The 26,670-nt window shown below is 50.9% G+C and overlaps 1 protein-coding gene across 5 annotated transcripts in view; it reads right to left on the bottom strand.

The window, feature by feature from the left end:
• HMCN2 (hemicentin 2) overlaps positions 1-25,027 on the bottom strand; it is a 117,529-nt gene extending 92,502 nt beyond the window's left edge. For 3 of the 5 annotated variants that reach the window (XM_030535297.1, XM_030535298.1, XM_030535301.1), the window contains exons 1-15: positions 24,402-25,027; positions 19,703-19,773; positions 17,343-17,501; positions 16,828-16,950; positions 14,486-14,657; positions 13,493-13,599; positions 12,518-12,638; positions 11,697-11,960; positions 10,617-10,761; positions 10,017-10,138; positions 9,500-9,772; positions 8,550-8,691; positions 7,178-7,305; positions 3,701-3,814; positions 3,052-3,201 (exon numbers count right to left, since the gene is read on the bottom strand). In XM_030535297.1, coding sequence (XP_030391157.1) covers positions 3,052-3,201; positions 3,701-3,814; positions 7,178-7,305; positions 8,550-8,691; positions 9,500-9,772; positions 10,017-10,138; positions 10,617-10,761; positions 11,697-11,960; positions 12,518-12,638; positions 13,493-13,599; positions 14,486-14,657; positions 16,828-16,950; positions 17,343-17,501; positions 19,703-19,773; positions 24,402-24,702 — 2,392 coding nt within the window. In that variant the 5' untranslated portion in view covers positions 24,703-25,027. The remainder of the gene's footprint in view (positions 1-3,051; positions 3,202-3,700; positions 3,815-7,177; positions 7,306-8,549; positions 8,692-9,499; positions 9,773-10,016; positions 10,139-10,616; positions 10,762-11,696; positions 11,961-12,517; positions 12,639-13,492; positions 13,600-14,485; positions 14,658-16,827; positions 16,951-17,342; positions 17,502-19,702; positions 19,774-24,401) is intronic. The other 2 variants (XM_030535300.1, XM_030535299.1) reach the window with 2 other exon arrangements.
• Positions 25,028-26,670: the final 1,643 nt, after the last annotated feature.

Genomic DNA, 26,670 nt, shown 5'->3' with positions numbered 1-26,670 from the left:
GAAGTATGACACTCTGTACCTCAAAGTAGCACCCTGGAACCCCCACTTTCACCACTGTCATATGATCGTGACAGATTACGTTTTTGGATGATACCAAACTGGGAAGAGTTGCAAGCGCTTTAGAGGACAGGATTAAAATTCAAAATGATCTGGACAAACTGGAGAAATGGTCTGAAGTAAATAGGATGAAATTCAATAAGAACAAATGCAAAGTACTCCACTTAGGAAGGAACCATCAGTTGCACACATACAAAATGGGAAATGACTGCCTGGGAAGGAGTACTGCGGAAAGGGATCTGGGGGTCATAGTGGACCATAAGCTAAATATGAGCCAACGGTGTAACACTGTTGCAAAAAAAAGCAAACATCATTCTGGGCTGTATTAGCAGGAGTGTTGTAAGCAGGACACGAGAAGTAATTCTTCCGCTCTACTCCGCACTGATTAGGCCTCAACTGGAGTATTGTGTCCAGTTCTGGGTGCCACATTTCAGGAAAGATGTGGACAAACTGGAGACAGTCCAGAGAAGAGCAACAAAAATGATTAAAGTTCTAGAAAACATGAGCTATGAGGGAAGATTGAAAAAAATGGGTGTTTAGTCTGGAGAAGAGAAGACTGAGAGGGGACAGGATAACAGTTTTCAAGTATGTAAAAGGTTGTTACAAGGAGGGGGAAGAAAAAAATGTTTTTCTTAACCTCTGAGGATAGGACAAGAAGCAGTGGGCTTAAATTGCAGCAAGGGTGGTTTAGGTTGGACATTAGAGAAAACTTCCTAACTGTCAGGGTGGTTAAGCACTGGAATAAATTGCCTAGGGAGGTTGTGGGACCTCCATCATTGGAGATTTTTAAGAGCAGGTTAGACAATCACCTTTCAGGAATGGACTAGATAATTAGTCCTGCCATGAGTGCCAGAGACTGGACTAGATAACCTCTCCAGTTCTATGATTATGATACGTTTTGTACAACGCATTCCCTGTGAGGTATTTTAAAAGCTTTGATCTGTTGAACCTCATTCTCCTGTTGAATTGTATGTACTATCATTGCATGCATGGGCGCCAACTCCGTGGGTGCGTGGGGGCTGGAGCACCCACGGGAAAAAATTAGTGGGTGCTCTGCACTCACTGGCAGTCAAGCTCCCCTCACCCCCACCCCACCTCCTCCTCCTCCCCTGAGTGCGCCATGTCGCTGCTCCTCTGCCTACCTCCCAGCACTTCCTGCCCAGTCACCACCAAACAGCTGTTTGGCAGCATGAGCATGCTCGGGAGGGAGGGGGAAGGAGCGGGAACGTGGTGCACTCAGGGGAGGAGGCAGGGAAGAGGCAGGGCCGGGGCGAGAATTCGGGGAAGGAGTTGGAATAGGGGCAGGGAGAGGATGGAGTTGAGGTAGGGACTTTGGGGAAGCGGTTAGAATGGGGGCAGGGCAGGGCAGGGCCTCATGGAAGGCATGGAGTGGGGGCGGCGCCAGGGGCAGAGTGGGGGTCAAGCACCCCCGAGAAAGATGGGAAGTCAGCGCCTACGACTGCATGTGAAGTTGTGAAGTGTTGCTATGTGTTACTGAAATTCCGTGGGAGGCTGGGAGAAGCACACAGCTTGCCTTTCAGTAGGGACCGAGGAGAAACGATCACCGGCCAGATAGGCGTCGGTGGCCCATCAAGAAGAATCCACTATCCCAGAGACTCCACAGAGAAAGCACCTACCCAATGAGGGCAGCCTAACCTCCGCAGCAAGGATCCTTCTAGCAGCTACAAGAAAGGATAAAAGAGGAACAGTGACATCATCGCTTGGCCTCTCTCCTCCCCCATCTCAGCACCTGGAAGATCATCTGGAAGACAAAGACTTTGAACTGGGGAGATTAGTCCCAGGCTGACAGGCAGTTCAGTCTGTGTATTGAGAACTGTGAGCTGCCTGTAACATCTATTAGGGTGAAAGATGGCTTCAGATCCTGTTTAGTTTGTTAGAGCTTAGACGGCGTTTCTATTTTTATTTCTTAGGCAACCAACTTTGATGTTGATGCCTGCTACTTATAATCGGCAGTCTGGGTCTTCGGCGGTATTTCAGCGGCGGGGGGCCCTTCAGTGCTGCCGGACCGCCGTCATGTGAGTACAAGCGCCGCAGCTCCCCCGCTTTGTCCCAGGCCCCCTGAATCCTCTGGGCAGCCCTGGCTCTCCAGGGCAGGGAGTTCCTCTCCCTGGGAGTCTGTACAGGGCCTGGCACAACAGGGCCTCCCGCTACTGCAGTAAAACAACTGTTTGGAAGAGATGTGAAGTGCAGTCCCTGAGCAGACGAGGACGTGATCCCTTTACACTCTGCGTGACGCTAGAGGTGTCCCACATCCTGGCCCTCTCTCACCTTGAGCATTTACTTTACCTGCCCAAATCCACCCTGCAACTTCAAATGGACGCAGCCTTCTTCTTCAATTCCTGCCCCGAGGTGTCATGCATCACTAGAAAGCCCCCTACAGTTTCATGGTTAGACTCTTCGCCCCCTGTAGCTAGAACTCCTGCCAGATAGCACAGTGCTGGTTGCCGCGTTTCCACCCTAGAAAAGGCTGCATTCCAGTGGTGAGTGAAGGGATCTTGGTTGTGTTGAACATCCAGAACTAAATCCTGTCCTCACTTAGGCCCTGGAAAGCCCCACAGACTTCACTGTGGGTGCAGAGCTCAAGGGCAGGATGAAATCCAGAGTCTGGAAAGAACTAGGCTGGCTGCTATAAACCTCAGTTGTTACTGACGGGAGCAGAGAGAGTAACAGGGCAGAGAGTGGAGGTATCAGTGAACAGCTCAGAGTGCAGAACTGGGCCATTCCAGTCTAAACTCTTGTGAATTCTCTCATCGAGAGACAAGGTGGGTGAGGTAATATCTATCTTTTATTACACCAACTTCGATTGGGCCAATAAAAGATACTACCTCACCCACCTGGTCTCTCTAATATCCTGCGACCGACATGGCTACAACAACACTGCATACACCCCAGCAGAGTGGGTCATTTGCCACAGTTAGCTGCTTTTTTTTGAATAATCTGAAAGAGCCCAAAGCTTCATAAGTCAAGACTTACAGCCAACTTGCAGCAGGATGCCATCAAAGGAGACCCCCACCTCACTGACGGCCTCGCAGATGTACTCTCCTGAATCCTCCTCCTGCACTGCCTGGAGCTGCAGGACCGCCCGATGGGCACCTGGCGGAGAAGATGCCACTTCCTGTTCCCCTGGCCAAGGAAAGATACTGAACGTCAAACCTTTATTCCTCACTGCCTTAGCACCTCAGAGCCCCTTCCTGCCTTCTCTTGCCATCAATGGGCAAATCTTCAAAGGGATGGAGAGTTAGTTTGTTTGGATACAGAACCTGAGCCTGCAAAATTGAGCTGGAAATATCGCAGGAAGGTTCTTTCTCCTGCCAAGGGGATTTTCTGTATTCATTGCCAGGGCAGGCTAAGATGGGGCATCCCAAACACAGAATGGTCCAAGCAGCAGGTGCAATGCAGTGCAGAATGGACTGCTGCTGGCTGGCAGGGTAGAGAGAGGTTCGAGGTCTCAGGAGCGAGAAGACGGCTAGCCAGGTGAGGCTGTGAAGTGGAGTCCATCGGCAGGAAAGGGATAATGGACTGGGAGATGCAATCTGTCTGTGTTAAGCGTAGGGGGGTAGTTAATATGCCCCTACCCCCCCAAAACTGTTGCACTGCTCCCTTCAGTTAATTCCAGTCCTACCTTTGTACCATATGATCTGGGGAGGTGGTACCCCGGAAATGTGGCACTCCAGCATCGCATCTTCTCCCAGCAGGGCCTGCACAACAGGACTCACCGCAGCGACATGGGGAGATTCTGTATCCAAGACACACACAAAAAGGCTCCAAATTTATTCCACGCTGGAAAGCACTTCACGAGCATGCACAAGATACCCCAGAAACACCATGGCCCCGGGAGAGAGACATCTATGGGGATGAAGCATCGGCTTGGGAGCCCCCACACCCACCCAGCACTCCAAGGGCAAATGCCTATGGCAAACTGTTCTGCAGAGATGCAATGCAGTGCTTGGCAACAGACTGCAGCTCCCACAGTCTCACATAACCAGAGGATACCACGCACCAATAGGCTTGCTGAGGGTCCTCACCTAACGATGAGAACTCATTCTTGATGCTACAACGAATCTTTCTTTTCCCTTGCCCGTCTGTTTAACATATGATTCCCCCAAGCTGCCCCAGCTCTGGTTTATGCCACTGATTCATTTTGCCAGACACTATTTACAGGGTGCACATTTCATGCTAGCCACTTTACAGGTGGGTTTGAAGGCAAGATCTTGAAGGTCACACAAACATGCATTATTAATGTTACAGCAGTGCCCGGGGCCCAATAAGGCCCCATTGTGCCAGGCGCTGTACAGCACATGGTGAGAGACAACCCCTTTCCCAGAAAGCCTATAGTCTAAATAGGCAAGAAAAAGGATGGGAGAAAGGAAGGATTATTATTAGGGTGGTTGATTAATTGCAGTTAACGCACAAAAAAATTATCATGACTAACCGCACTGTTAAACAATAGGCTACCAATCGAAATTTATTAAATATTTTGGATGTTTTCTATATTTTCAAATATTGATTTCTATTACAACACAGAATACAAAGTGTACAGTGCTCACTTTATATTATTATTTTTATTACAAATATTTGTACTGTAAAAATGATAAACAAAAGAAACAGTACTTTTCAATTCACCTCATACAAGTACCGTCAGGGCCGGCTTTAGGCCGATTTGCCAATTCCCCGGAATCAGGCCCTATGCCTAAGAGGGTCCTGTGCCCGCACCTTTTTAATTTTTACTCACCTGGTAGCGCTCCAGATCATCGGTGGCATTTCGGTGGCGGGTCCTTGAGCCGCTGAAGACCCGGAGCAAGGAAAGGACCCGCCGCCGAAGTGCCACGCAAGACCCGGAGCGAGTGAAGGACCCGCCGCCGAAGTGCCGTGGAAGATCCGGAGCGAGTGAAGTAGATTTTTTTGCTATATAACTGCACTCAAAAACAAAACAACGTAAAACTTTAGAGCCTAAAAGTCCACGCAGTCCTACTTCTTGTTCAGCCAATCGCTCTGACAAACAAGTTTGGTTACAATTTGCAGGAGATAATGCTGCCCTCTTCTTGTTTACAGGGTCACCTGAAAGTGAGAACAGGCATTCGCATGGCACTGTTGTAGCTGGTGTTGCAAGATATTTACATGCCAGATGAGCTAAAGATTCATATGTCCCTTCATGCTTCAATCCCCATTCCAGGGGATGTGAGTCCATGCTGATGACGGGTTCTCCTTGATAACGATCCAAAGCAGTGCAGACTGACGCATGTTCATTTTCATCGTCTGAGTCAGATGCCATCAGCAGAAGATTCATTTTCTATTTTGGTGGTTTGGGTTCTTTAGTTTCCACATCGTAGTGTTGCACTTTTAAGACTTCTGAAAGCATGCTCCACACCTTGTCCCTCTCAGATTTTGAACAGCACTTCAGATTCTTAAACCTGGGGTCAAGTGCTGTAGCTATTTTTAGAAATCTCATGTTGGTACCTTCTTTACATTTTGTCAAATCTGCTGCGAGAGTGTTTTAAATCGAACATGTGCTGGGCAGTCATCCAAGACTGTTATAATTTGAAATATATGGCAGAATGCAGGTAAAACAGAACAGGAGACATACAATTCTCCCCCAAGGAGTTCAGTCACAAATTTAATTAATGCATTATTTTTTTAATGAGCATCATCAGCATGGAAACATGTCCTCTGGAATGGTGACCAGAGCATGAAGGCACATATGAATGTTTAGCATATCTGGCATGTAAAATACCTTGCAACACCATCTACAAAAGTGCCGTGCAAATGCCTGTTCTCACTTTCAGGTGACATTGTATTTCAGCAGTATCTCCCGTAAATGTAAACAGAAGTGTTTGTCTTATCAATTGGCTGAACAAGAAGTAGGACTGAGTGGACTTGTAGGCTCTAAAGTTTTACATTGTTTTATTTTTGAGTGCAGTTATTTTTTGTACATAATTCTACATTTGTAAGTTCAACTTTCATGACAAAGAGACTGCACTACAGTACTTGTATTAGGTGAAGTGAAAAATACTATTTCTTTTGTTTTTTTGCAGTGTTACATCCTGATGTTGTAATCTGTTTCTTGGTCGGTATTTCCTAGCTAGTGAGACTCTGGGCCAGCCGGAATGGTGCTTCAGGATTGTTATTAGGGAGGTGTTCTGGAAACTTGCATTTCTGATCTTATCGTTCTGTAATCGATAAAAATGTGTGCTGAAATTTTCTTGGGAAAATCACTTGCTTAGAAATATCCCAGGAAAAAGCGGGGTGCTTGAGAAATGCTGCGGAGGGAGCAGTAGTGTTGAGTTATTATTGTAACACATTGTTATTGATCATCCTCAGGGCCCCAGTTTCTTGATCCAACACAGGCGCTGAAGTGAGAATGAAGGTAACATGGAAGGTAACAAGGTGCGTTATAAATCAGAGGGAGGTTCCGAATAGAGAGCCTGATGATGAGGGTGGAGTGTAACCTCTTTAACAAGGCACTTGACACAAAGTTCAAGAGTCTGATCATGCATCCACCTAAGGAAAACACCAAGCATTCAAACCAGCTGTGTCCCGTCTACAGCACAGAGGAGGGGAGAGGACAGGGACGAGGGAACCATAAGACACAACAGAAAGGTTAATCTTAACTAGACCGTGAAACCAGAAAATATCATCAGTGTTTTGCTGGGCAGCTCTCTGCTCACACCGCTTTGTTCCTGAAGGCGATGCCTTTAATGCTCAGTAAGACCCTCCAGATCTTCCAACAAGCCCCTGGGAGAGTAAGTAACCCCAGGTAAGGGAATCCACCATTGCAGGCCTCCCTAGGACTTTGTTAACGATGGCCACGATCCAAAGCCCATTGGCTTCAATGGATCAGGCCCCAGAGGAGTATTGCAAGCATCTGCCTGTAGCAAAGTGATCCCAAGGCCAGTGGTCTTACCACAGTCCTCTGCAGAGGCCCTGTTCTCTAGTGCCTTCTCCAATGCGCTTGTACAGCCCCTGGCACAGTAGGGTCCTGTCCACGAATGGACCTCCTGCGCACCACCACAATACAAACAATATTAATAACGCCCCTCCAAAGTCAATGGAGTCTTCCCAATGGAGATTCTGCATTAGGGCAAGCTACAGGAGCTGGTACCTGTGTACTGTAGGATTACTGTCTGCTCATCCCATCCAATCCGACTGGCAGCAAAGCAGCTATAATTCCCAGCATCCTCAGGGACAGCCTCCTTGATTATCAGGGTGCCCTGAGCATCTATGAAAAACCTGGATCAAGAAAGAAAAGAGCACGGGTGGGGGGAAGGTCACCGTGAAAACAAAGCTTAGAAAAAGAAGAAAATAGAGCATGACTTGCCCTAAAAAATCTCTGAGCGCTCTTCCCAAATAAAAAGTTAAAAGGGGAATTCACAGCTCAAGTTTGGCCCTTATGGAAAACAGGAACAGATGGATCAGCTACAGAAGAAACGAGGCCTAACAACTAAAGTGAATGTTTCCATTAATAAGAAAAAAAAATCAGAAAGTTTTATTTACTTTTTTTGGTTTTCTGCAATTAAAGAAAAAAAAACACACCAAAAAAAATGTCCAGTACAGTGTTTGTAGCCTAAATATTTGCAACATGGCACTAGTGGGGTGAGCCAGAAAGTGAAATTTATCAGAAACTGACAATAAACCAAGGTCACAAGTAAGTTTATTTCCATTGTTCCTCTCCCCCTGCTGCAAAAAAGTGCTACAAAGCGTGAAAGTCAGTTTGATTTTAACACGCTTTCACAGCCTCCGCAACGTCAAGTGTTATTAGCAGCAGAGATAAGGAAGCATGTTTTTTTTAAATATATTAATTTTAACTAGACAGAGTCCTTCTAATCTCTAATGTGCGGTTCATATCATTTCTTGCAGGTTCCCCCTTTTTCCCTTTATCAGCCCTCTCCAGGCACATGAACCACCAGAAATCCTTCTCTGCTTTCCTGGGGGGACTCATTTAATATCCACCCCGAAAAGAAGCAGCACGGCACAGCAAGCAGAATGAAGAGAACAAACATGACTCAGCAAACTCCTCCAAGAGTGGAGATCCCTCTTTAGCCCAGGCACAGACACTCGGGGGGTGCAGCCCGGCCCCTCCAGCATTGCAACAGTCACCGGGAGACAAACTCCTCCATTTCATGATGGCAAGGCCTGGCCTAGACTAAACAGTACAGCATCAAACCCCTATCATGGAAGCTGGCCACACCACTGCTGCCCCCAGCCCCTTACACGCAGGAGGCTGATGTGTAGCGTAGCCTGGGCTGCAGCCACTTTTTGTAACCTGGCTAGAAGCTTTGGTCTGACCGAGCCGGCTGCCACCAGCAGGAGGACTGGAAACAGCAAGAAAAGCCTTGTACCCAATACATTTTGGTTCGCACGGGGTGGAAAAGGTGCCCTCTTTCCCTCCCCCAACCCCAGCATCATGAGTCTCAGGCTGCTCTGCATCAAAGCCCAGGAGTAAAGCGGCCGAGGCTCTGATCTGGTAACATTACCTGCCGTCCTTTTCCAGGGCACGGTCCCATCGTTTCCAGGAGATTCGGGGTGCAGGGTGGCCCAGCGTCGTGCAGTTGAGCCTCACCTCCCCACCCCTGGTGAACGACTGCAAGCTTGTGGCAACCCTTCCTCGAGGCGCCTCTACACACAGAGAAACACAACATGTCAGACACCAGTCACCTGCTCCCAACTCCAGAGGCCCAGTTCCCAGCTCTCCCCATCCTGCCGCAGAAGGGGAGCACAGTGCTAGCGGAAGGCAGCAACGGAACAGCAGCTGAGAGCAGTGAAACTGGGCTTCTGGAACGGCGATGTTCCTCAGATCCAGCCTTGCCATTGGTGGGGCTACGGGCCATATATAGCTGCTCCCTCCAGCCCCACAACTGAATGGGGGGAGCAGTGTAGTGAAGCGGTCATTCTAGGGTTAACTGGGTTACTCAGTGCAGTAGGGGGTGCAGCCATGCTCCACCCCTCCCTTATGTCCTGTTTAGTCAGTGGGAATATTCCCCCCATCTCTCTTGGCATGCAGTTAAATAAAGCAGCAAGTTCCCAGCCTGCAGTCCTGCCAGTAGGCCGATCTATGGCTTGGGGAGCTTGCAGAGGAAGCAGGGGTCCCAGAAGAGCAGAGACTCAAAGAGATGCTTGCTTTGCTGAGCTATCAAGCCAGCTCTGATATCCGTGACAAGTGACTTTCACAAAGTACTGGGGATGCTGCCTCCTGCACTGCTTCTGCTCATATAAACCCCTACAGGATGACACAGACCTTTTAAAACAGGCCCTGTAAGACTCCTGGATCTGACTGCATTTCCTGCTCTTCTGTCATATGCCCTGGAGAAGCAACAGGTACATTCCCGCCCTCCAGCTCAGACTCTAAGGGATTTCAGTCCCAGCCAAGGGCAGGTAATCGTCTCGAGATAAGGCTCAGATACTGCATGGAGACAGGACAGCTTACCCTGAACAAAGAGCCAGATGGAAGCAGTAGCCGTCCCATGGCCGTTGCTTGCAGTGCATTCGTACCGGCCACCATCATCCAACTGAACGCTGACAATCTCCAGCGAGAGGTTCCGCAGGACTCTCACCCATCCCTCGTCTGGCTGCAGCACCTTCCCATCCCGGCTCCAGGTCAGATTATAAGCAACGTCTCCTGACACTGGGCAAGACATGATCACTCCTTCTCCCGGCAATGCAGTGATGTTCCCGGGGGACACCAGGTATGGAGGCGGCTCTGCATGGAGGGAAGCAAACAGTGGGGTCCAATTATCCAGGCTCCTGAGCCCCCATGTACCCCACTGGAGTCAATCCCAAACTCTATCATGCAGAGGCCTCTAACACTGAAGTGCTGTGCTGAGCTTGACTATTAAATATTGGAAGCAAAGCCCAGGGGCGGAGTCCTCATTGCAGCATGCTCTGTGGGTGGCTGGGCGAGGCTGTCACCTGCCCGAGAGCCCATCGCACTTCCCCAGACTGACCTGTGACAGAGAGGTAGCTGCGAGCTCGCGCTGCCCCAACTTTGCTAACTGCTGTGCACTCATAAAAACCTTCATCGCTTCCGGAAACCACGGGGATCTCCCAGCTGCTGGTCCCAGAATCCCTGGGGAAACAAACCAAAGAACCCCCATGAGACTGGAGAGGAAGACACCCAGAGCTCCTCTTTCGGCACTGGCTGAGATTTTCACAAGAAATTCACCATTTATGGCACCTTAATTCTGGAGAGCCTCACTGGAGGCACCTTGAAGGAGGCAGACTGGCTAAAATCAGATCCTCAGCCGTTTTTGACAACTGGGCCAACACTGGGATTTTTCCTAAAATCTCTCCCCCTGTGCAGCGGTGACAGAAGCACTTGCATAGACAGAGTGCTCAGGGGTTTATTTTGCATAGACAGAGTGCAATATTATGCCATGGAGCAAATACCTTCCTGTCCCCCAAGCTGGACATCATTTTGTGCCCTGGAGCATGAGGATTGCTAGCCCTTGTAATTAATATCCTGGCCATAGCTACCTATATGACTAATGTAGGCTTAGGGAAATTTACCAAGTAACTGACTTACTGCAGTAGAGCCTGAGACTTACGTGAAAAGTTGATCCTTTCCAAGCATCTTCCCACCACGGCTGAGCTTCAGTCGGAAAGGGATCTCGCTCTGGGCAGAGCAGCTGATCAGCAGTGACTGATTGTGATAAGCCTGGATTTTACTGGGCATGCTGACTTTGGGTAGACCTGGGCAGTGGGGGGCATGGGGTAAAAAGAGAGAGAGAGAGACTGAGATTCCATAATTCTCAGAAACAGAACATTGAAAATTTGATTGGGGGGAGGAAAAAAAATAACCATGAAAAAAACCCAAACGGGACCCCTGTGCTGAAATAGAACGGTCTTTCCTTTAAAGAATGAGCAGCCCCTGAATGGCTTTGTCCTAATAACTCACTATAACAGCTAAAGCGAGGGCCCCATTCGGTAAGGTACAGGTCCTGCTGTAATGGTATGTTTACTTGCAGTATATTCTGCAGACACTAGAACTCTGTGTGCTCTATAGAGTACTAGCGAGGGTGTGGTTCTGGTAAACAATGGAGACTAAGCTGGATCTCAAAGCTGTGGAGAAACCTGTTTGTTCATTGTTCTAATTGCAGCTGTTTGGGTTTAATAAATATCTCCTGTCTGTGAAAGGCTGCGATTCCACAGTCTATTATGACACTGGCTACGCCTCCCTCTCTGGGCATTTATATCACACGTATCACTGCAACATCTGCTTCACCCATGCTTTGAAATAGCATCTTCATTCCTTGAGCCAAATAGGACAAGCTTCCCCCAACCTTGCCTGTACATTTAAATAAACGTGTCACTGGCTATGCAGGCAGCTACAAACCCTACTCCCAGAAGAGGGCTAGGTTTTGTGCTCATGGAAGGAAGTTGGACAGATGAACCCGCTCAAGACAGGTGGGGTTCCACCAGGGAGGGAGTATTAGAGAAATGGCCCTGCCCGTGTCCATTCAGACATGACACCTACCCCCAGCCCTTTCCTGGGTGATTTCAGGTATCTGCTTGTGAGATGAATAAAAGCTGGTTGGCCTATTCCCAGTGTTACTCTCAGAGCTACAAAAAGGCATCAAGCCACCAGCTCCAAACCCCTTCCAGCTGAACAAGACAGAGTCGCTCACCTGGGACCACACTGGTGTAGGCGATTCCCGACACACGCTGCAGTGGGTGCCCATCTGGGTCCTCCCCCGTCACTTTCAGCAAGAAACTTTCCCTGGGTGCCTGGAATTGGGATCCCACCCAGAGCTGGCTGGAGGAGCCATTGGACAAAGGCCGTGTCGGCAGGGAGACAAGGGGCTGGCCAGAGCTGTTGTACAGCTCCACGCCCTTCAGGTGCCCCGGAGGCTCCAAGCCAGTGCAGTTAATCAGCACAGAGATAGGAAGCCCTGCAGAGACAGGGGAAAGCAGCAGAGGAAGGCAAGGAATGGGAATGCATCCAGGTCAGGCATTGTGAAGCACCGTGACCATTCCTCTCTGATGCAGACATCACCCCTATTATTCATGGCACTCAGCTACTCAGCCGCTGGGATCACGGCTCTCCATGCTCATCTCATTGTTACCTTGGGCTCCCCTGCTTGCCCACAGCCTCCTGCTGTCTTATCTTGTGCTCCTGGGGGCAGGGACTGCATTTGTTCTATGTCTGTGCAGCACCCAGCACAATGAGACCCTGCTCTAGTTTGGGACCCCTAGGCACCGCCGCCATATAAACAATAATGCCTGTCAGCTCCAGGCTGGATTGCTGCAAGAAGCTCCACTCAGAGCTGCTCTGAAGGCCACTGGAAGCTTCAGCAAACGTGGAACATAGCAGCTTGCTCCCTGAGCCCAGCAGAGCAGCGGGAGCCCACTTATCTGGTGCTCCATTAGCTCTACCACTCCGTGTCTTACACATAACACTGCCCCCGCCACACACACGCACGCGCGCCCTGGGAAGAGCAGGAGGTACCATGCACAGGCCGCTCTCTGGGGTGGTTTAAGTCAAACGTAGGTTGGGGGGAAAAGCTGGCTCGGAAATCGATGGCGCTGACGCCCGTGATTCTCACAGAGTGGCGGCCGCTGCTCTGGATCTGAAAGCCAGACACACAGCAAGCAGAGACATCACATCAGCACGTGTAGAAAGGGCATAGCTCTGACTCCTGAAGCCGCCCAGCACGCAGGATCCGGGCATAGGGGAGAAGGGAGAGGCAGCAGTAAGCTGCAGACAGACCTTTTTAACAGCCTGCATTCTGGGCAGGCACACACTTCCTTCTGCAGCCCTGGAGAACCACAACAGGACTGGAGTGACAGAACAAGTGGAATTGTGGGAGGAATCTTTATGCTCAGCGAGGCCAAATTCTCCGTTGCCAATGGGAGCATTTCCATTACTTCGATGGAGGTTCACCCGACCCCAGTAGAGAAGCTGGCCCCGGGACTTTTAGAGTTGATTTCAAAGTGCCCTTAACCAATAGACTCCTTCTTGAGAAGTCCCATGTCCCTATTTAGTCAGGGCACTTGGCTTTCCTTAGAATCCCACCAAGTATTCCCGGTGGCCAGTCCATTGCCTTCCAGAATGGAGCTGGTGGAGGAAGGGGAAAACCCAGCCCCTGGGTCAGCCTCCCTTCCTGAATCAGGGCCGAAGCTATCACAAGGGACCCAGCTCCCAGAGGGGGCAGGGGACTAGGGAGGCAACACTCGAGTGTTACAGGGAAGGATGCACAGGCTGGAACCAGTTAATGAGGCAGCTGCAGCGTCTCCACTCCAAAGAGGGGATAGACCGCGGGGAGCAAGCTGGGGACGAGAGAAATACTGAAGTCACAATCTATACATTTCTCCACATCTCTTGGCACGGCATGGCGTATGCAGGATGTGCACGTGGAAGAACCCCTCAGGCAAAGGGGTAGATAGGCCCCTGGCCCAGCAATTCCTTTCGCTTCCATCCTACCTTGACTGACCACATGCCTGGCCGGTGAGGCTTGACGGTCAGCACCTTGGCGGAATTCGGGATGTTGAGGTGTTCCTCCAGGCCCCGGTCTTTCTGAAGGATCTTCCCTGCACCGGCAAGCAGAATCCTTGGGTTAGTGCCTCCTGCTTCCTGCTCCCCTGTCCCCAGGAGGGACAGCCCATCCCCGCTACATCCAGTAGTTGGTGGCTTTCCAACAAGCCAGGCCCAACGGATCTGCCCATTGCGGCCTGCCCAGGACAGAGGAAGGCGGAAGCCCAGTGTCTGAGCTGCCCACATTTCCCTCTGCTCATTCTAAACCCTCAGTATTCACAGCGTCTCAATCCCTTCCATGAGACCCAGAGTTGGGAGGGTCACTCGTTCACCCATGCTGCCTATCTGCACTGCTCCCTTCCCAGCTCCGAGCCCCCATAGCATTCCTCTTAGTCTCCCTCGTGTCCTCAGCACTCTCTGCAGGTCAATTGCTTACACCGTGCATTGACAAAGCTCGGGGAAAGCCAGCCACGTGGGGTAACTGCAGTGGCTGAGGAGCAGTTCCTGTCAATCAGCCATTGTCAACTGATAGCGGGGAAAAAAAGCCCGGAAGGGATGGGGAAAAGCACCTCTTATAAAATTAAAGTATGAATTTAACATGGCAGAGGGGAAGAGAGACACTTGAGTGCTTAATAAGGTCTTTGCAACTCATTACTTTTTGCCAAACAGATTTTTGTCTTGTGGCTCATCTCCCTGAGCACAGTTCAGCTTGGTTATTCCCTGGTCTCAGTCTCCCATTTACTCATCAAATGAGCCCCTGGTCGGGTCCCCAAAGGGAACTGAACTCAGGACCGTTTTAGCTCTAACCCCCTAGCTCTCTGCTGCTTGCGCCAGTGGACCCGCAGCCAGTGTAGGCTGCTCATTGGGCGCTTCCCATAGCCGGAACCATCCTCCTCCTGCCCGAGATTGGGACCTGCTTGCTGACACTGCCCTTGTACATACCTGCCGGATCCCTGACTTCGATCTCTGGAGCGGGGCCGCTCACGGAGATGGTGACTTCCTTCAGGCTGGGGTCAAAGGGAACCAGCCAGGTGTGCTCTCCCCCCTGCTCGTGGTCTGTGGACAGCAGGTGGACTTTGGAGGCCTGGATAGCCTCTTCCACCCATTTCAGCACCTACAGGGCAGAGAGGATGATGTGGCGCAAGAACATAGGAATGGAAGGCGTCTCAAAGGTGAAATGCGATCCCCTCCTATGACAGACCTCCCCGCCATAAACCCAGGATGCTCCCCGGTGTGCTGAGATGCAGAGACATTGAGATATTGGGAGGGGGGTCTGCTGTCAGGGCTGTTGCCACTGGTTACCTCTGCCCCGAAGGTGCGGGAGAGGTAAGAGTCCAGGCACAAACTAGGCAGGGGAAACACACACTGTATGCATACAGAGATTAGGTCAGCTACACGAGCAGGAGGGACCGAGCCTTCTCAAGATTCGCCATCGAGATCTTGAGCAACAACTCAACTGGAGGGCGAGGCCTGGCTCCTCTAGCCCCATGGGAAAGCCGGCAGATCCTTTAATGGGCACCGCACAAACCCCAGCCATCACGGTGCCATGAGGTGCACATCGCGAGCTCTCCACGGGGAGGAAAGCAGGCTAGGGAGGGCACAGATCTGTACCAGAACCTCCACCATGCGTAGGTCTGAGACAAACACATTTGGACAGAGCCCAGTATATGCGACGTGGGGAGCTCCTGGGACACCGCAGGGTTGGGCTGAGCAGGGGGGTGGCGTGCAGGGGAGATGGGGCAGCCAGAACAGGCAGCACAGGACACAGCCAGGCTCCCTAGCACGTTCTTTGCTCCTTCCAGCCTTGCTCACACCTGCCCCTCTGCCCCTTGCTCACACCTGCCCCTCTGCCCCTTGCTCACACCTGCCCCTCCCTTTGCCCTTCGGTTTCACTCCTTGCACTGTTTGCTTTGTTCCCGTAAAACAGAAAAACAACCTGCTTGTGGAAGTCCTGCAGGGGATCGAGTGCCGGAGCCCAGCCCCTGCTCCCTGTGGGCCCTGCACACAGAGACGTGACAGGACACCGGGGAGGTTAGATATGGACACAGAAATCCAGCTCCGGTTCCTCCCTTCGCCCAAGGGAAGAAGCAGGCTGAGGGAGCCCCTTCAACTCCAGAGCAGAGTTCAGCTGGCAACAGGAAACCCCTGACTGCCCCTAGCCAGAAGAATGGTGCAGGACTTTGAGTGATTGAAGTCCCAGCTCCTGGCACTCAGGAGACCTGGATTCAACTCCACGCTCTGTCACAGGCTTTTGTGTAACCTTGGGCAAGCAACTAGTCTCTGTGCTGAGGTTTGCCACCTGTACAATGGGCCAATAGTCCTGCCCTGCCTCACAGGGGATGGTGACGATAAATACACTACAGGCTGCAGGATGCTCAGGTACTGGGGTACCATTACTTTGGTAACAGGGACCCACCTGAGTACCAAAGAGCATGTTACACCTCATACATGAATGCCAGATTACAACGGCATTTACTAGTCCCATCGGTCCCTGCAGCTGGCTCCAGATAACGGGAACAAGGAAAACAGTCTGAGGCTCCAGCCTTAATGGGTTATCCCGAACACACTGTTTTGCAGGTGCTGGAGCAGGGAGGGAGGCAGGGTGCAGGGAAAAGGAGACCACAGCGAGGGCTGATCCTTTCCAGTTACAAAGCAAACACACCCACTTGCTGATGTTGGAGGAATTAAAGAATCTGGCGTAATTATTATTGCCAGATGGCTCCCACTCAGCCTCTCGGAGCAGACAAGTGATTAACCTGCCCCTTGCCCATGGGAATACTTGTCAGTAGACTGTGCAGCAGCCAGCAGCCGGGGAGGGACGGGGAAGGGAGGCAGAAGGAGAGCTCACCACTCCCAAACTGTTGTTAATAGTTAGACAAACGCTCGGCTCCTGCTCTCCGAGCACTTCACAGACATGCGGGGTCAAGACCATCAAAGGCAGAGTCTAAAGGCAGGTTCCTGGGTCCATACTTAGGGACTTGCCTGATTTTCAAAGGTGTGGAGACCCAACAGCTTGTTGTAATGAGCCATAAGTGACGTGTCTGTGCTCAGTCCATGATTTTTAGTTTCTAGCGAAGTGATGAATTTAAGCTCTCAGGCTTATCTTTTGAAGGCATTGGGCAGGTTTCCTTTGCGGATGAGGACTGAGAGGTCAGATAGGGAGTGATCGCTCTGTGAAAAGTGTTCACCTACCGGTGACAAGGTGTTTTTGTCTTTTATCATTTTTCTGCATGAGTTCATTCGAGATGCTCACAAGTAACAAAATTCAGGTCTTTTCCACTCACCTCCTTCACCTGTTGTTTATCCAGATGGAATATCTGTCCAGAGCTGGTAGCAGCAATTTCTTCGTACACTCGATACCCAGGATGGCTTCTGTCCCCGCAATCCCCCGTTAGCACAAACACAACCTGCCACAGAGAAATGCATGACAGCAAACCAAGTCAGAAGAGACTGTCCAACCTGGGGAGATGCAAACCATCCTCCTCCCTCCCCAGCTGGCAGCAGGTTGGCATGTGCCAACTACAATGTGAACAACTTTTACGAGAGGGCTCCATGTCTCTATATATGTCAAGAGTTAGCCAACAGAAAATGTACCAGCAGACGGAGGTAAAGACATGGCACTGTTTATAGGTTTTGTAGGACCAGTACAGCTGAGTACTGTTGTGCTTTGCAAAAGGTTTCCTTTGCGCAGCTCTTCATCATCTTGTGGGCTCAGGGAGTGTACGTTCAGTGGCTCCTGGGCCACAGAGAAGGGACATCTCCTGGAAACGCAGCTGCAAGCCAGTAGCTGGACTCTCACCTGGGACTGTTTGTGCTGCAGGAGCTGCAGCAACTCCTGCTTGCGCTTGTAGTCTTTGGCCCGGGCATCCGAGAACACATAGATGAATGATTCTGGGTGCGAGACCTCCACAGCCAGCTGGATGGCTCCGACGCTCATCTCTGGGCAATCCCCTCCGCCCTGCAGCCAAAGAGCCCATTAGGAAACCTGAGTAATCCTAACGGAGCCCAAAATGAGGGCTGCAGTAATCAACCTGGGGTGGGATGCCAGTTTCATTAGGGAGGGGAAAACTTGCTGAGACCAAGTGCCCCATCATGATCACTGCCTCATCTTCCAAGAGTTCAGTGAGCAAAGCCTGCTCTGCCCTGGGCATATATCCTGAGCCAGGGCAACCCCTAGTGTGGACAGGCACAGTGCCATTTGCATGGGCGGTGCTTGAGCACGGGTATGCATCCCAGGTGCAAACAGCAGCTCCACCTGGCTACACAGGTGCCCCGTCACAAGCTGCTGGAATGAAGCTAAAGGCAGGAGCCCCACTCAGTGTCCCACCCCGCACTTCAGAAACGCTAGGATTCGTACCTTTTTCAGATGCCAAAATGCCACTTGTGAGTAGTTTATAAAGGGTTAATAAACGATGAATAGATATTGTCATCACAGTTAATTATAGACCGTCACAGAGACCAACAGGTTGCTTGTAACCATCTTTAACATCTTTGACTACTGAGCTGGTGACCTCGGATAACACACACTACTCCTGCCCATAACCTGCTCGCAACCCCTATGACCCATTCACAAATGGACCCTTCATGCAAAGCATGTGCAGTGCAAACACATGGTGACTAGAGATGCCAGCTCCCGGTGGCCCCCAAGGCAGCTCAGCAACAGAGTCATCCAATCTCCCGTTGTCCCAGGGCTTCCCAGCCTTCCCTCTGGTGCAACAGTTTCATCTCACACATAGAGGAAAACAGAATCTAAGCGCCAGCTTTCCTGTGGGACTGGGAAGAGATGCTCATTTAGGGGCCTAGAGAGGGGAGTTCAATAGACCACTCAGCTCTAACCAAGCCATGCCAGGCAGCTGGTCATTACTTACCCAATAATAATGCAGAATACCTTACATTTACCTAGCACTCTGCTGCTTGAAGGACCCTAAAGCTCTTTGCAGCAATACACGTACCCGTCCTGCTCTCAGAGCACAGAGATCAATGCATCACTCAAGGTTATGAATATCTACACGAGTCACTGCCTCTGTTGCCAAAATGCAGCCATCTCTGCAGTGGAACGCAGTGGGTGTATAACTTTCACCTCAAATGTTCAGTTTATTGCATCTGAAGAAGTGGTTTTTTACTCACAAAAGCTTATGCCCAAATAAATGTGTTCATCTTTAAGGTGCCACCAGATGCTTCATCGCTTTTGTGGACACAGACTGACACGGCTACCCCCCTGATATTTATTGGTTTCGGTTTTTCAATCCAAACCTGAATGTTTTTAGTTTGGGGGGTTGCAATGAAAACCTGAACATTTCTGGGGACAAAATTCAATGAAAAACAAATAAACAAAAACTGTTTTCAGCTCAACTTTATGTGGGAGGGAGAAAACTCATGTCGGGAACAACTCCAGTAGCTCCACAAGTCGGACCCTAGGCAGGACCCCTGCTCCTGCAAAGAGCTCCCAAGGATCTAGAATAGGCAGGGGCGGACAAGGCCCCAGGTCTAAGTCCCATCCAAAGATGGCACCTGCAGCAGAAGAGCACCCCCGGCATCTTGCTGGGGCACTGAGCACACCAGCCCGCCCCCGCACCTCTTCCCAAGGGTCTCTCCCGACCAGCGCAGAGCTGCTCTGTGCTCTTACCCACCCCTCAGAAGCCTCAGGCACAGCATGCGTGTTGGGAGCACGCCAGGGGGCACCACCAGGACATTCCCACACCTCAGCTATTCTCCAGTAAGGGGCAGCTGGGCACACCCTGAGGCTGCTCTACGTCTGTGTTAGGAGTTGAACTTGTCCCCAGCAGCACCAGCATTAGCCCTTCTCTTTCCCTGCCCCGGGTGTAGAAATGTATCTCCCTTAAGAGTGACAAGTGCCACCAGAATTCCTCGCTGCACTCAGTCCGCACGTGGCAGAGAGGATCGTGCTGCTGGAGGATGCTCCTAGTTATTTTTAAATGTAATGACAAAGCCAAATTCTTTCCTCTGGCCCGGATTTCATGTCAGCTCAGCTTAGGAGTTAAGCCCCTTGGCATCTGGAGCTTCTTTGCCAACCACTAAGGGTTACATTCCAACCAAACAAGCTGGGTTTCTAAACTGGCCACACTCAGATTTCAGATACCAGTTACCACAGGCCACTAGCTGACACTACAGATTTTAAGATGAGGTGGACAACTGTACCTGAACGTAGAGACCTCTGAGCTCTCGCTGGAACTCCTCAGGATCTTCTGTGAGGGTCGCTGGTCCAACCTCTGCCAAAGATATCGAGACAGCAGATATCAGCACTTTCTCCTCTCTGGGCACAAGTCTGTAACCTTCCTTCTCTCTCTCATATTAAGTTTCTCTATATCAGCCCCTCTAGGCCTATGAGAGAGACAAGGTGGGTGAGGTAATATCTTTTACTGAACCAACCTCTGTTGGTGAAAGAGACAATCTTCCAAGCTACACAGAGCTCTTCTTCACCCACCTTGTCTCTCTAGTATCCTGGGCCCAGCACAGCTACAACAACACCACAAACACCAAAAGGCCTATGTTAGTTCCTGCCTGTCCCCAGAAACCTGAATCAACTATAGCTTCCTTTCAAAGAACACTCCCTTGCCACTGGAAGAACGCTGGGTCTCCTTTACTGGGCTGGTGGATGATGGCTTGGCTAGTCGGTGGTTTTCCATGGTGGCTGCCATCCCGTGTGGCATTGAGAGGTAATCTCCCCTCCAGCATCCCAAAAGAGCAGCCCTGTAATGGGACACTTTCTAGATTACAGGCTATTTTGGTCTCATCCACATTGTAACAGGACTTGTTACACCCCCATATGGCTTGGTCTTGCAAACGGGACCGAGCCAGGCACTCAGGCACCAAGTCAGCGCTGCTCTGGTACCAGCACTAACTAAGTAAAGCTGGCTCAGGTGCATCATACCCCACGACGGGAGTGCAGACATACCCTTTGTTGACAGAGGGTTGGAATTCAGGAGTTGCTGGCTCAGTCCTGTGCTCAGGCCACAAGAGCAGATTCCATCACACTCAGGGTATGTCCACACTGCAAGGAGACATGGCAGCTGGCCCATGCAGCTCTGGTGGAGCTCTGGGACTCTCCCACTTCACAGGGTCCTATAGCCCAGGCGCCAGCCCGAGCCCAGATGTCTTCATTGCAATTAGACAACCTCGCAGCCCGAGCCCAAGACAGCTGGCACAGGCCAGCCGTGGGTTTTTAACTGCAGTGTAGACATACCCTCATTGGTGCAGCAGGCATCTCCCCATGTGTGCGATGCCTTTACACGGTTAACACTCCTCCCCTCTGGGCCTTGCAGATTTGGGTGAGATGGGGGGGTACCTTCAAAGCCTACTATTCTGCTAGTGGCTAGAGCAGGGCAGGTGGATGCCCAAGCTCCCGGGTTCTACTTCCTGGCTGTGAGCCGGGGCATGTCACTGCAGCCTTGTCTACAATGAGAAAATGCATCACGCTGACACGTTTTAACTAATGCAACACTAAACTCGACTCCGTCCTAGAGTTAACCACGACCAGCTCCTAACACGTTATTAAAACATGACTGCCCTTGTCCTCCCTAAAGGCAAAAATCACATTTTGCATCAAGTTAGCTAAGAGTAGTTAACACAATGCACTTCCACAGGTCTATTGCGCCTCAGTTTCCCCACCGCTCTCTGGGGGTTAAGAGCACCGACCGGCCTCAGAGGAGGGCTGGGAGTTTTAATGGAAGAGACCTTCAGATGAATGATGCCACATTTCAGTGCAAAGAGCCATCAACACACCGAACTCTGGCTCAGCACCAGTGAACTGATGAATCACACCCCTTCCCTAGACTGCTTCTCTCTGGACATGAGACAGGCTCGGAGGCCTCTGAAATAATGTCAGCACTGTGACCAACTCCCACAGAGACTGAAAGGCTTTTCCTTTAGCTTAACAGGAGCGATGGCCAATTTACCAAGCCAAGGTGCTCCAGTTACAGCAAACCAGACGCCTGGCCTGACAAGGGACTTTGCAGCCAGACAAGTCCTTGGCAAGAGGGAACCCCATCTGTTTCCATGCAAACTTAAACAGCTACAGCGGGATAGAGGTACCACAGGACCTGAGGACTTCCCCCAGCCCTGCCCACCATGCGCCATCCTCCCGCACCTCCCAAGCTATTTCAGGTCTTTCCTGGGTTGATAGAGACCCTCTGCTTTCCAGGTGCCCTTTGTGAGGGCAGTGAGAGGTGATCACCCTTACAAAGCCCAAGGAGGGCTGTAACCGCTACCATACCAGAGGACATGGGTGCAGCCCCAGAATCCCTCCAGGCTTTTAAAAAATGGTTGGCCTTGCAGCATGGACAAGGCCGATCAGCACAGTAACTAGGTTACCAGACTGGGCTACGGCCTTGGACTGCAGCCTGGCCTTGGTCCGGCCTAGACTACAAGACCGAGCCCTGCTGGGTAGTTATTCCTGTGAGGGCAGGACCTTGGCTGAGGTGTGATGGCAACAATGCACAGCACATGCAGAGCAGATGTTGTGGGTATGAAACTTCCTGGTGTGTAGCAGCGTGGGACAGAGAATGGAGGAACGAGAACTTGCCAAGTCCTTAAGTATCTCCATTTAGGTGAGCCACAGAGTCAATTGACTTATCTGGGTCCATCCCCAAGGCAGAGTCACGTCCAGTACCTTGAAACATTCCATACACAGGACCATATTAAATGGAGTCCACTCAAATCACCTGGTCTAGTGTTCCTCGGGGGGCCATCTCCAACGGTAACCAGTACAGAAACACGAGCTGCCTGGGTTTAATGGACAAGCCAGCTGTTCTCTCTGTTACAAAAGACAGATACATCCCCATCGACCAAAGGATGCAAGGCTGTAAAGAGAGGCCCTGTTTCTATTTTAAGGAGTGTACACAACAGACAGATGCCGGTTCATTCTAAAAGTGCCCGACAGCTTCTCCTGCTGTCTTCAGTATTCTTAATTCAAATGTTCCTTTCTTCATAATTGCTATTTTCTGTCTGAATTTTTGGCAGAGAGCTTGTCCGTATTTGGTATGAATGATTAGCACCTCATGGATGTGTATATAAGCAAGGACCAGTAAGAGGAGCAACTTTCATCTTTATTTAACTTAGAGCATTGTTTCCTTGTTTATTATCACCGTTCAAATAAACAATTACGACTTCTAGCCCAGTTGTGTTCTTCAGATAGAAAGACCTCAAACTCCTCTGCGGCATCTCTTCAACCATCCACTAAAATTCAGCCAACTCTGGGGTGGATCACAGTAACTGTAACAGCATACAGCAACAGTAGTTTGGGACATGATGTGACGTGTATCAGCCAGCAGAAAAAGCAAAAGAGGATTTTTAGGAAAGCAGGATGTAATTAACCAAATTAGAATGTGGCCAGGGTCCTCAGAATTAACACCATAATTAATCCTTGTGATAAGTGACCTGCCCTCATTAATGCTCACAAGGATCAGCCAATGTACAGCACTTGCAGTACTATAGGGCCCCTATCATATCGCTGGTTCTGTGCTGGCTGGAGAAGCTAGAGTTCAAGCCTACAAGGTATCCTGGGGTCGAATTCAAGCCGCTAGCCAGGGGTGAAAGTAACTTAAAGGATTTACCTGTATGCCGAGTCCTGCGCAGGGGGCGTGGCCTCAATGGGAAGAGGCAGGGCCTTTAAATACCCAGGCCCTTTAAATCAAGATTTAAAGGCCCCGGGACTCCGGCTGCAGTGGCTGGGAGCCCCAGGCCCTTTAAATCACCCCCAGAGCTCCCAGCTGCAGAGACAGCTGGGAGCCCAGGGACAATTTAAAGGGCCTGGGGCTCTGGCCACTGCTACCACAGTGGAGCTCCTGGCCCTTTAAATCGCTGACAGAGTCCCAGGGGCTCCTGGCTGCTGCTGCTACCCTGGGGCTCCGGCAAACAGGCTCAGGCGACGATTTAAAGGGCCCGGGGCTCCGGCCGCTGCAGGGAGCCCCGGGTCCTTTAAATCGCCAGCCTGGGGAAGCCGGTCCACCGTCCGGCACAGCGTACTGGCTTACTTTCACCTCTGCTGCTAGTCCAAGATAAAAGCCAAGTAGCCTTGTCTTCACTGTTATTTTAACTTGTGTTAGCTGACCTGAGTTAAGGACACACTTTTGGCAGTACAGACACATCCTCAGAGAGCCACCTACTGCGTCAGCAATACCCCCGTCCCTGTCCTGCAGCACCCAGCCTCTAGGAGGTCTTCCATCCAAGTACAGAGCTGGCCCAACCCTGCTCCAGTTCCGGGACTGGAGGAAATTGCAATCCAAGCTGCATGGCCATGAATTAAGCAAGGACCTGAGGCTAAAGCAATCGAAATGGGATGGTAATGTGAGGAGAATCAGCTGCAGCAGGAACCCCCCAGGATTTGGGAAGGCTTGTTAGAATTACTTCAGGAAATTGGCAGCTTCCATCTCAGGCCCTGGCTGTCTGGGTCAGACTGATGCTTTTCCAAGTTTAACCGATACTTTCTAAGCAGTGAGTCAGGTGCCAATGCTTCTAGCCATATTAGCATAACCCTGCTCGGGCTGTGTTTGGAGCGTTTATCTCCCAGCTTGCCCTGTGCCTAACAAGGCTGAAAAGCTGAGGATCAGAAGGGAGCAGAACCTAGTCCCCAGAGTGAAATGGGCTCAGTCTGACTGGAACCAATGGCCCTAAATTAGTGCAATGCAATGTCTTGCGCAAATGGGGCCCGTATTTCATAGCATTTTTCATATTGGACCAGAACAATTGATTCTGGCTTAATGCAACGCAGCACTTTGTCTGGACCAGAACCATGGATCCTGGTTTCTTGCACTGCATTGCCCTGGACCAGAACCAGGGGTCTTGGGTCAGCACAATGCGTTGTTCTCAACAGGATTAGCGCGAACCGGAACCTCCTTACCTGGGTCGTGAAAGGGGATCAGCGCATAGTTGCTAATGGCTTTTGTGCTCCTGCTGAGTGTCCGCGCCAAGATCCGGGATGCTCCATCCATCACCTGCACCAGGTCGTCATACATGGAGCCAGTGACATCAAAGACAAAGGCCAAGGTGACCCCTCCAGAATCAGGGATGGGCTCTCCAAAGCCTGAGGCCAGTAGCAACCAAAGCCCCAGGAGGAGCCCTGTTCTGTGATACATGGCTTGGGAGTCCTCCAATGCACAGAGACAGGCAACCCCTCTGCTCCTGCTACTGCCTGGAGACATGGCCCCCCCAAACCTTTGCGAGATTCCTTCCTCGGCTTCCTTCGTGCAAAATGTTCCTTCTCCAGTTCGTCCGTCCTGCACTCCCCAAAAAGAGCTGAGAATCTCCCCCAGGGCCAGAACGATCCCACACAGAGAAATCAGGCTGCCTTTTCCTTAGCTACTTCTAGAGGGGCAGAGAAGAGCCCTCAGCTGCAGACCCAGCTCCCCACCAGCTTTTCCATTCATTCCTGGCTGCTCCTAGACAAGCACTGAAACAAATCAGCTGCCAGCGCTTCTGGGCTAATGTCCCTTTGCTAGAAGGTGCCCTCCTTGGGGAGGCGTGAGCCGAGACCAGCTCTTGGAAGAAGTGCAGCCACCAACAGCTGCATGAAGGAAAATCCTCCAAAGTTCAGCTTCTGCAAGGGAGAAGAAAAGCACTTTCTGAGCAACTCCCCTGGTGAGGTGGTGGGTGGGAGCTGGAGGAAGGGGCGATTGGAAGCCGGTCCTAAAGCCCACATTATTCACTGAAATACTAGCCTGTTCGGCTCCCCCACCACTCAAACACTCCCCAGTTCAAGCCAGCAGACGCAGGCTGAATGCTACAGGGGGTCAGAGGAGGACACAGGGCAAGCAGCTGAATGGATGTGGGGAAACCAGGCCAAGAAGGAAAGATGTACAGGAGGAGAGAACAGCTGGATGTTCGCTGAGATGCAAAGGGAGCGGCGGATGAGGCAGCTCCAAGCACACCAGGTGCTTCCCCTGAAAACACAAAGCAGGGCAGATCTCTGGTGCGGCTTGAGGAGGCCGGCTGGATTCTCAGCACAAATGGCAGACACAGCCTCCCAGCTAGAAAGGCCTGTAGGGTGATACAGACGTGCCTGGCCTGGGAAGGGGGGTGCAGGCGAAAGCCACCCCACCAGCCTCCAAGCTGCAGCCCACAGTGGATAGCTTGCAAATGGTAATGCAAACACAGAGAAACTAGAGCAAGGGGTGGGGTGGGAAATGCATTCCTTGTCTGTGAAGTTATGGATTATTTCAAGCCAGGGAACAAATAATCCGGGGGGTGGGGGGTGGGGGTGGAAGGTGAAGGACCCCATGGGCAAGATTTTTGGCTCCCCTTAAAGATAAGCCACTGAGCTCTTCCAGATCTTATCTGGGCCATCTGAATAAGGGTATGGCTACACTTGAAATTTCAAAGCACTGCCGCTTGAAGTGTGAGTGTAGTCGGAGCGCCAGTGCTGGGAGAGAGCTCTCCCAGCGCTGCATGTAAACCACATCCCTTACGGGTGTAGCTTGCAGCACTGGGAGCCGCGCTCCCAACGCTGCTGCCCTGATTACACTGACGCTTTACAGCGCTGTATCTTGCAGCGCTCAGGGGGGTGTTTTTTCACCCCCCTGAGCACGAAAGTTGCAGCGCTGTAAAGTGCCAGTGTAGCCATGGCCTAAGACACTCAGCTGTTGCTCAGGTTTCAGAGTGGTGGCCCTTAGTCTGTAACAGCAAAAACAAGGAGTCGTCCGATATGTTAGTCTCTAAGGTGCCACAAGGACTCCTAGGTGTTGCTCAGTCAGTTCCTTAAGAAAGGGGATTCAGGGATCACTCATTTGCTAAGGCCAGTAGGTGAAAAGGCAAGGCAGAGAGGAAAGAGCCCCCAAGCAGTGCATTCAGTGCCTCTCTCTGTGCTGTGCAGCCAGGCTCATGGAAGCCTCTCTCCATCTTCTCATTCTCTGGGTCAAATTCTGATCCAAGTTCTATCAGTGCAACCCAACAGGCTCACACGGAGTGGCATACAAGTCACAGAGCAATGTCAGATCAGAATCGTAGGCCTTGTCTACACACCAACCTGCAGCCACTTAATGCAATTGATTCAAACCCCTCAGTGCACACTCATTTTGGTTTAAAAGTAGCGGGTTTCATCTTTAGCTTAATCCTGTCCCTGATCAATTTAAGCTAAACCCCCTAAATTACCTTATCTATTGCTACTGAGCAAC

This window comes from Gopherus evgoodei, chromosome 16 (genome assembly GCF_007399415.2).
Source record: "Gopherus evgoodei ecotype Sinaloan lineage chromosome 16, rGopEvg1_v1.p, whole genome shotgun sequence".
Lineage (NCBI taxonomy): Eukaryota > Metazoa > Chordata > Testudines > Testudinidae > Gopherus > Gopherus evgoodei.
This window is presented reverse-complemented; position numbering and strand designations above follow the sequence as displayed.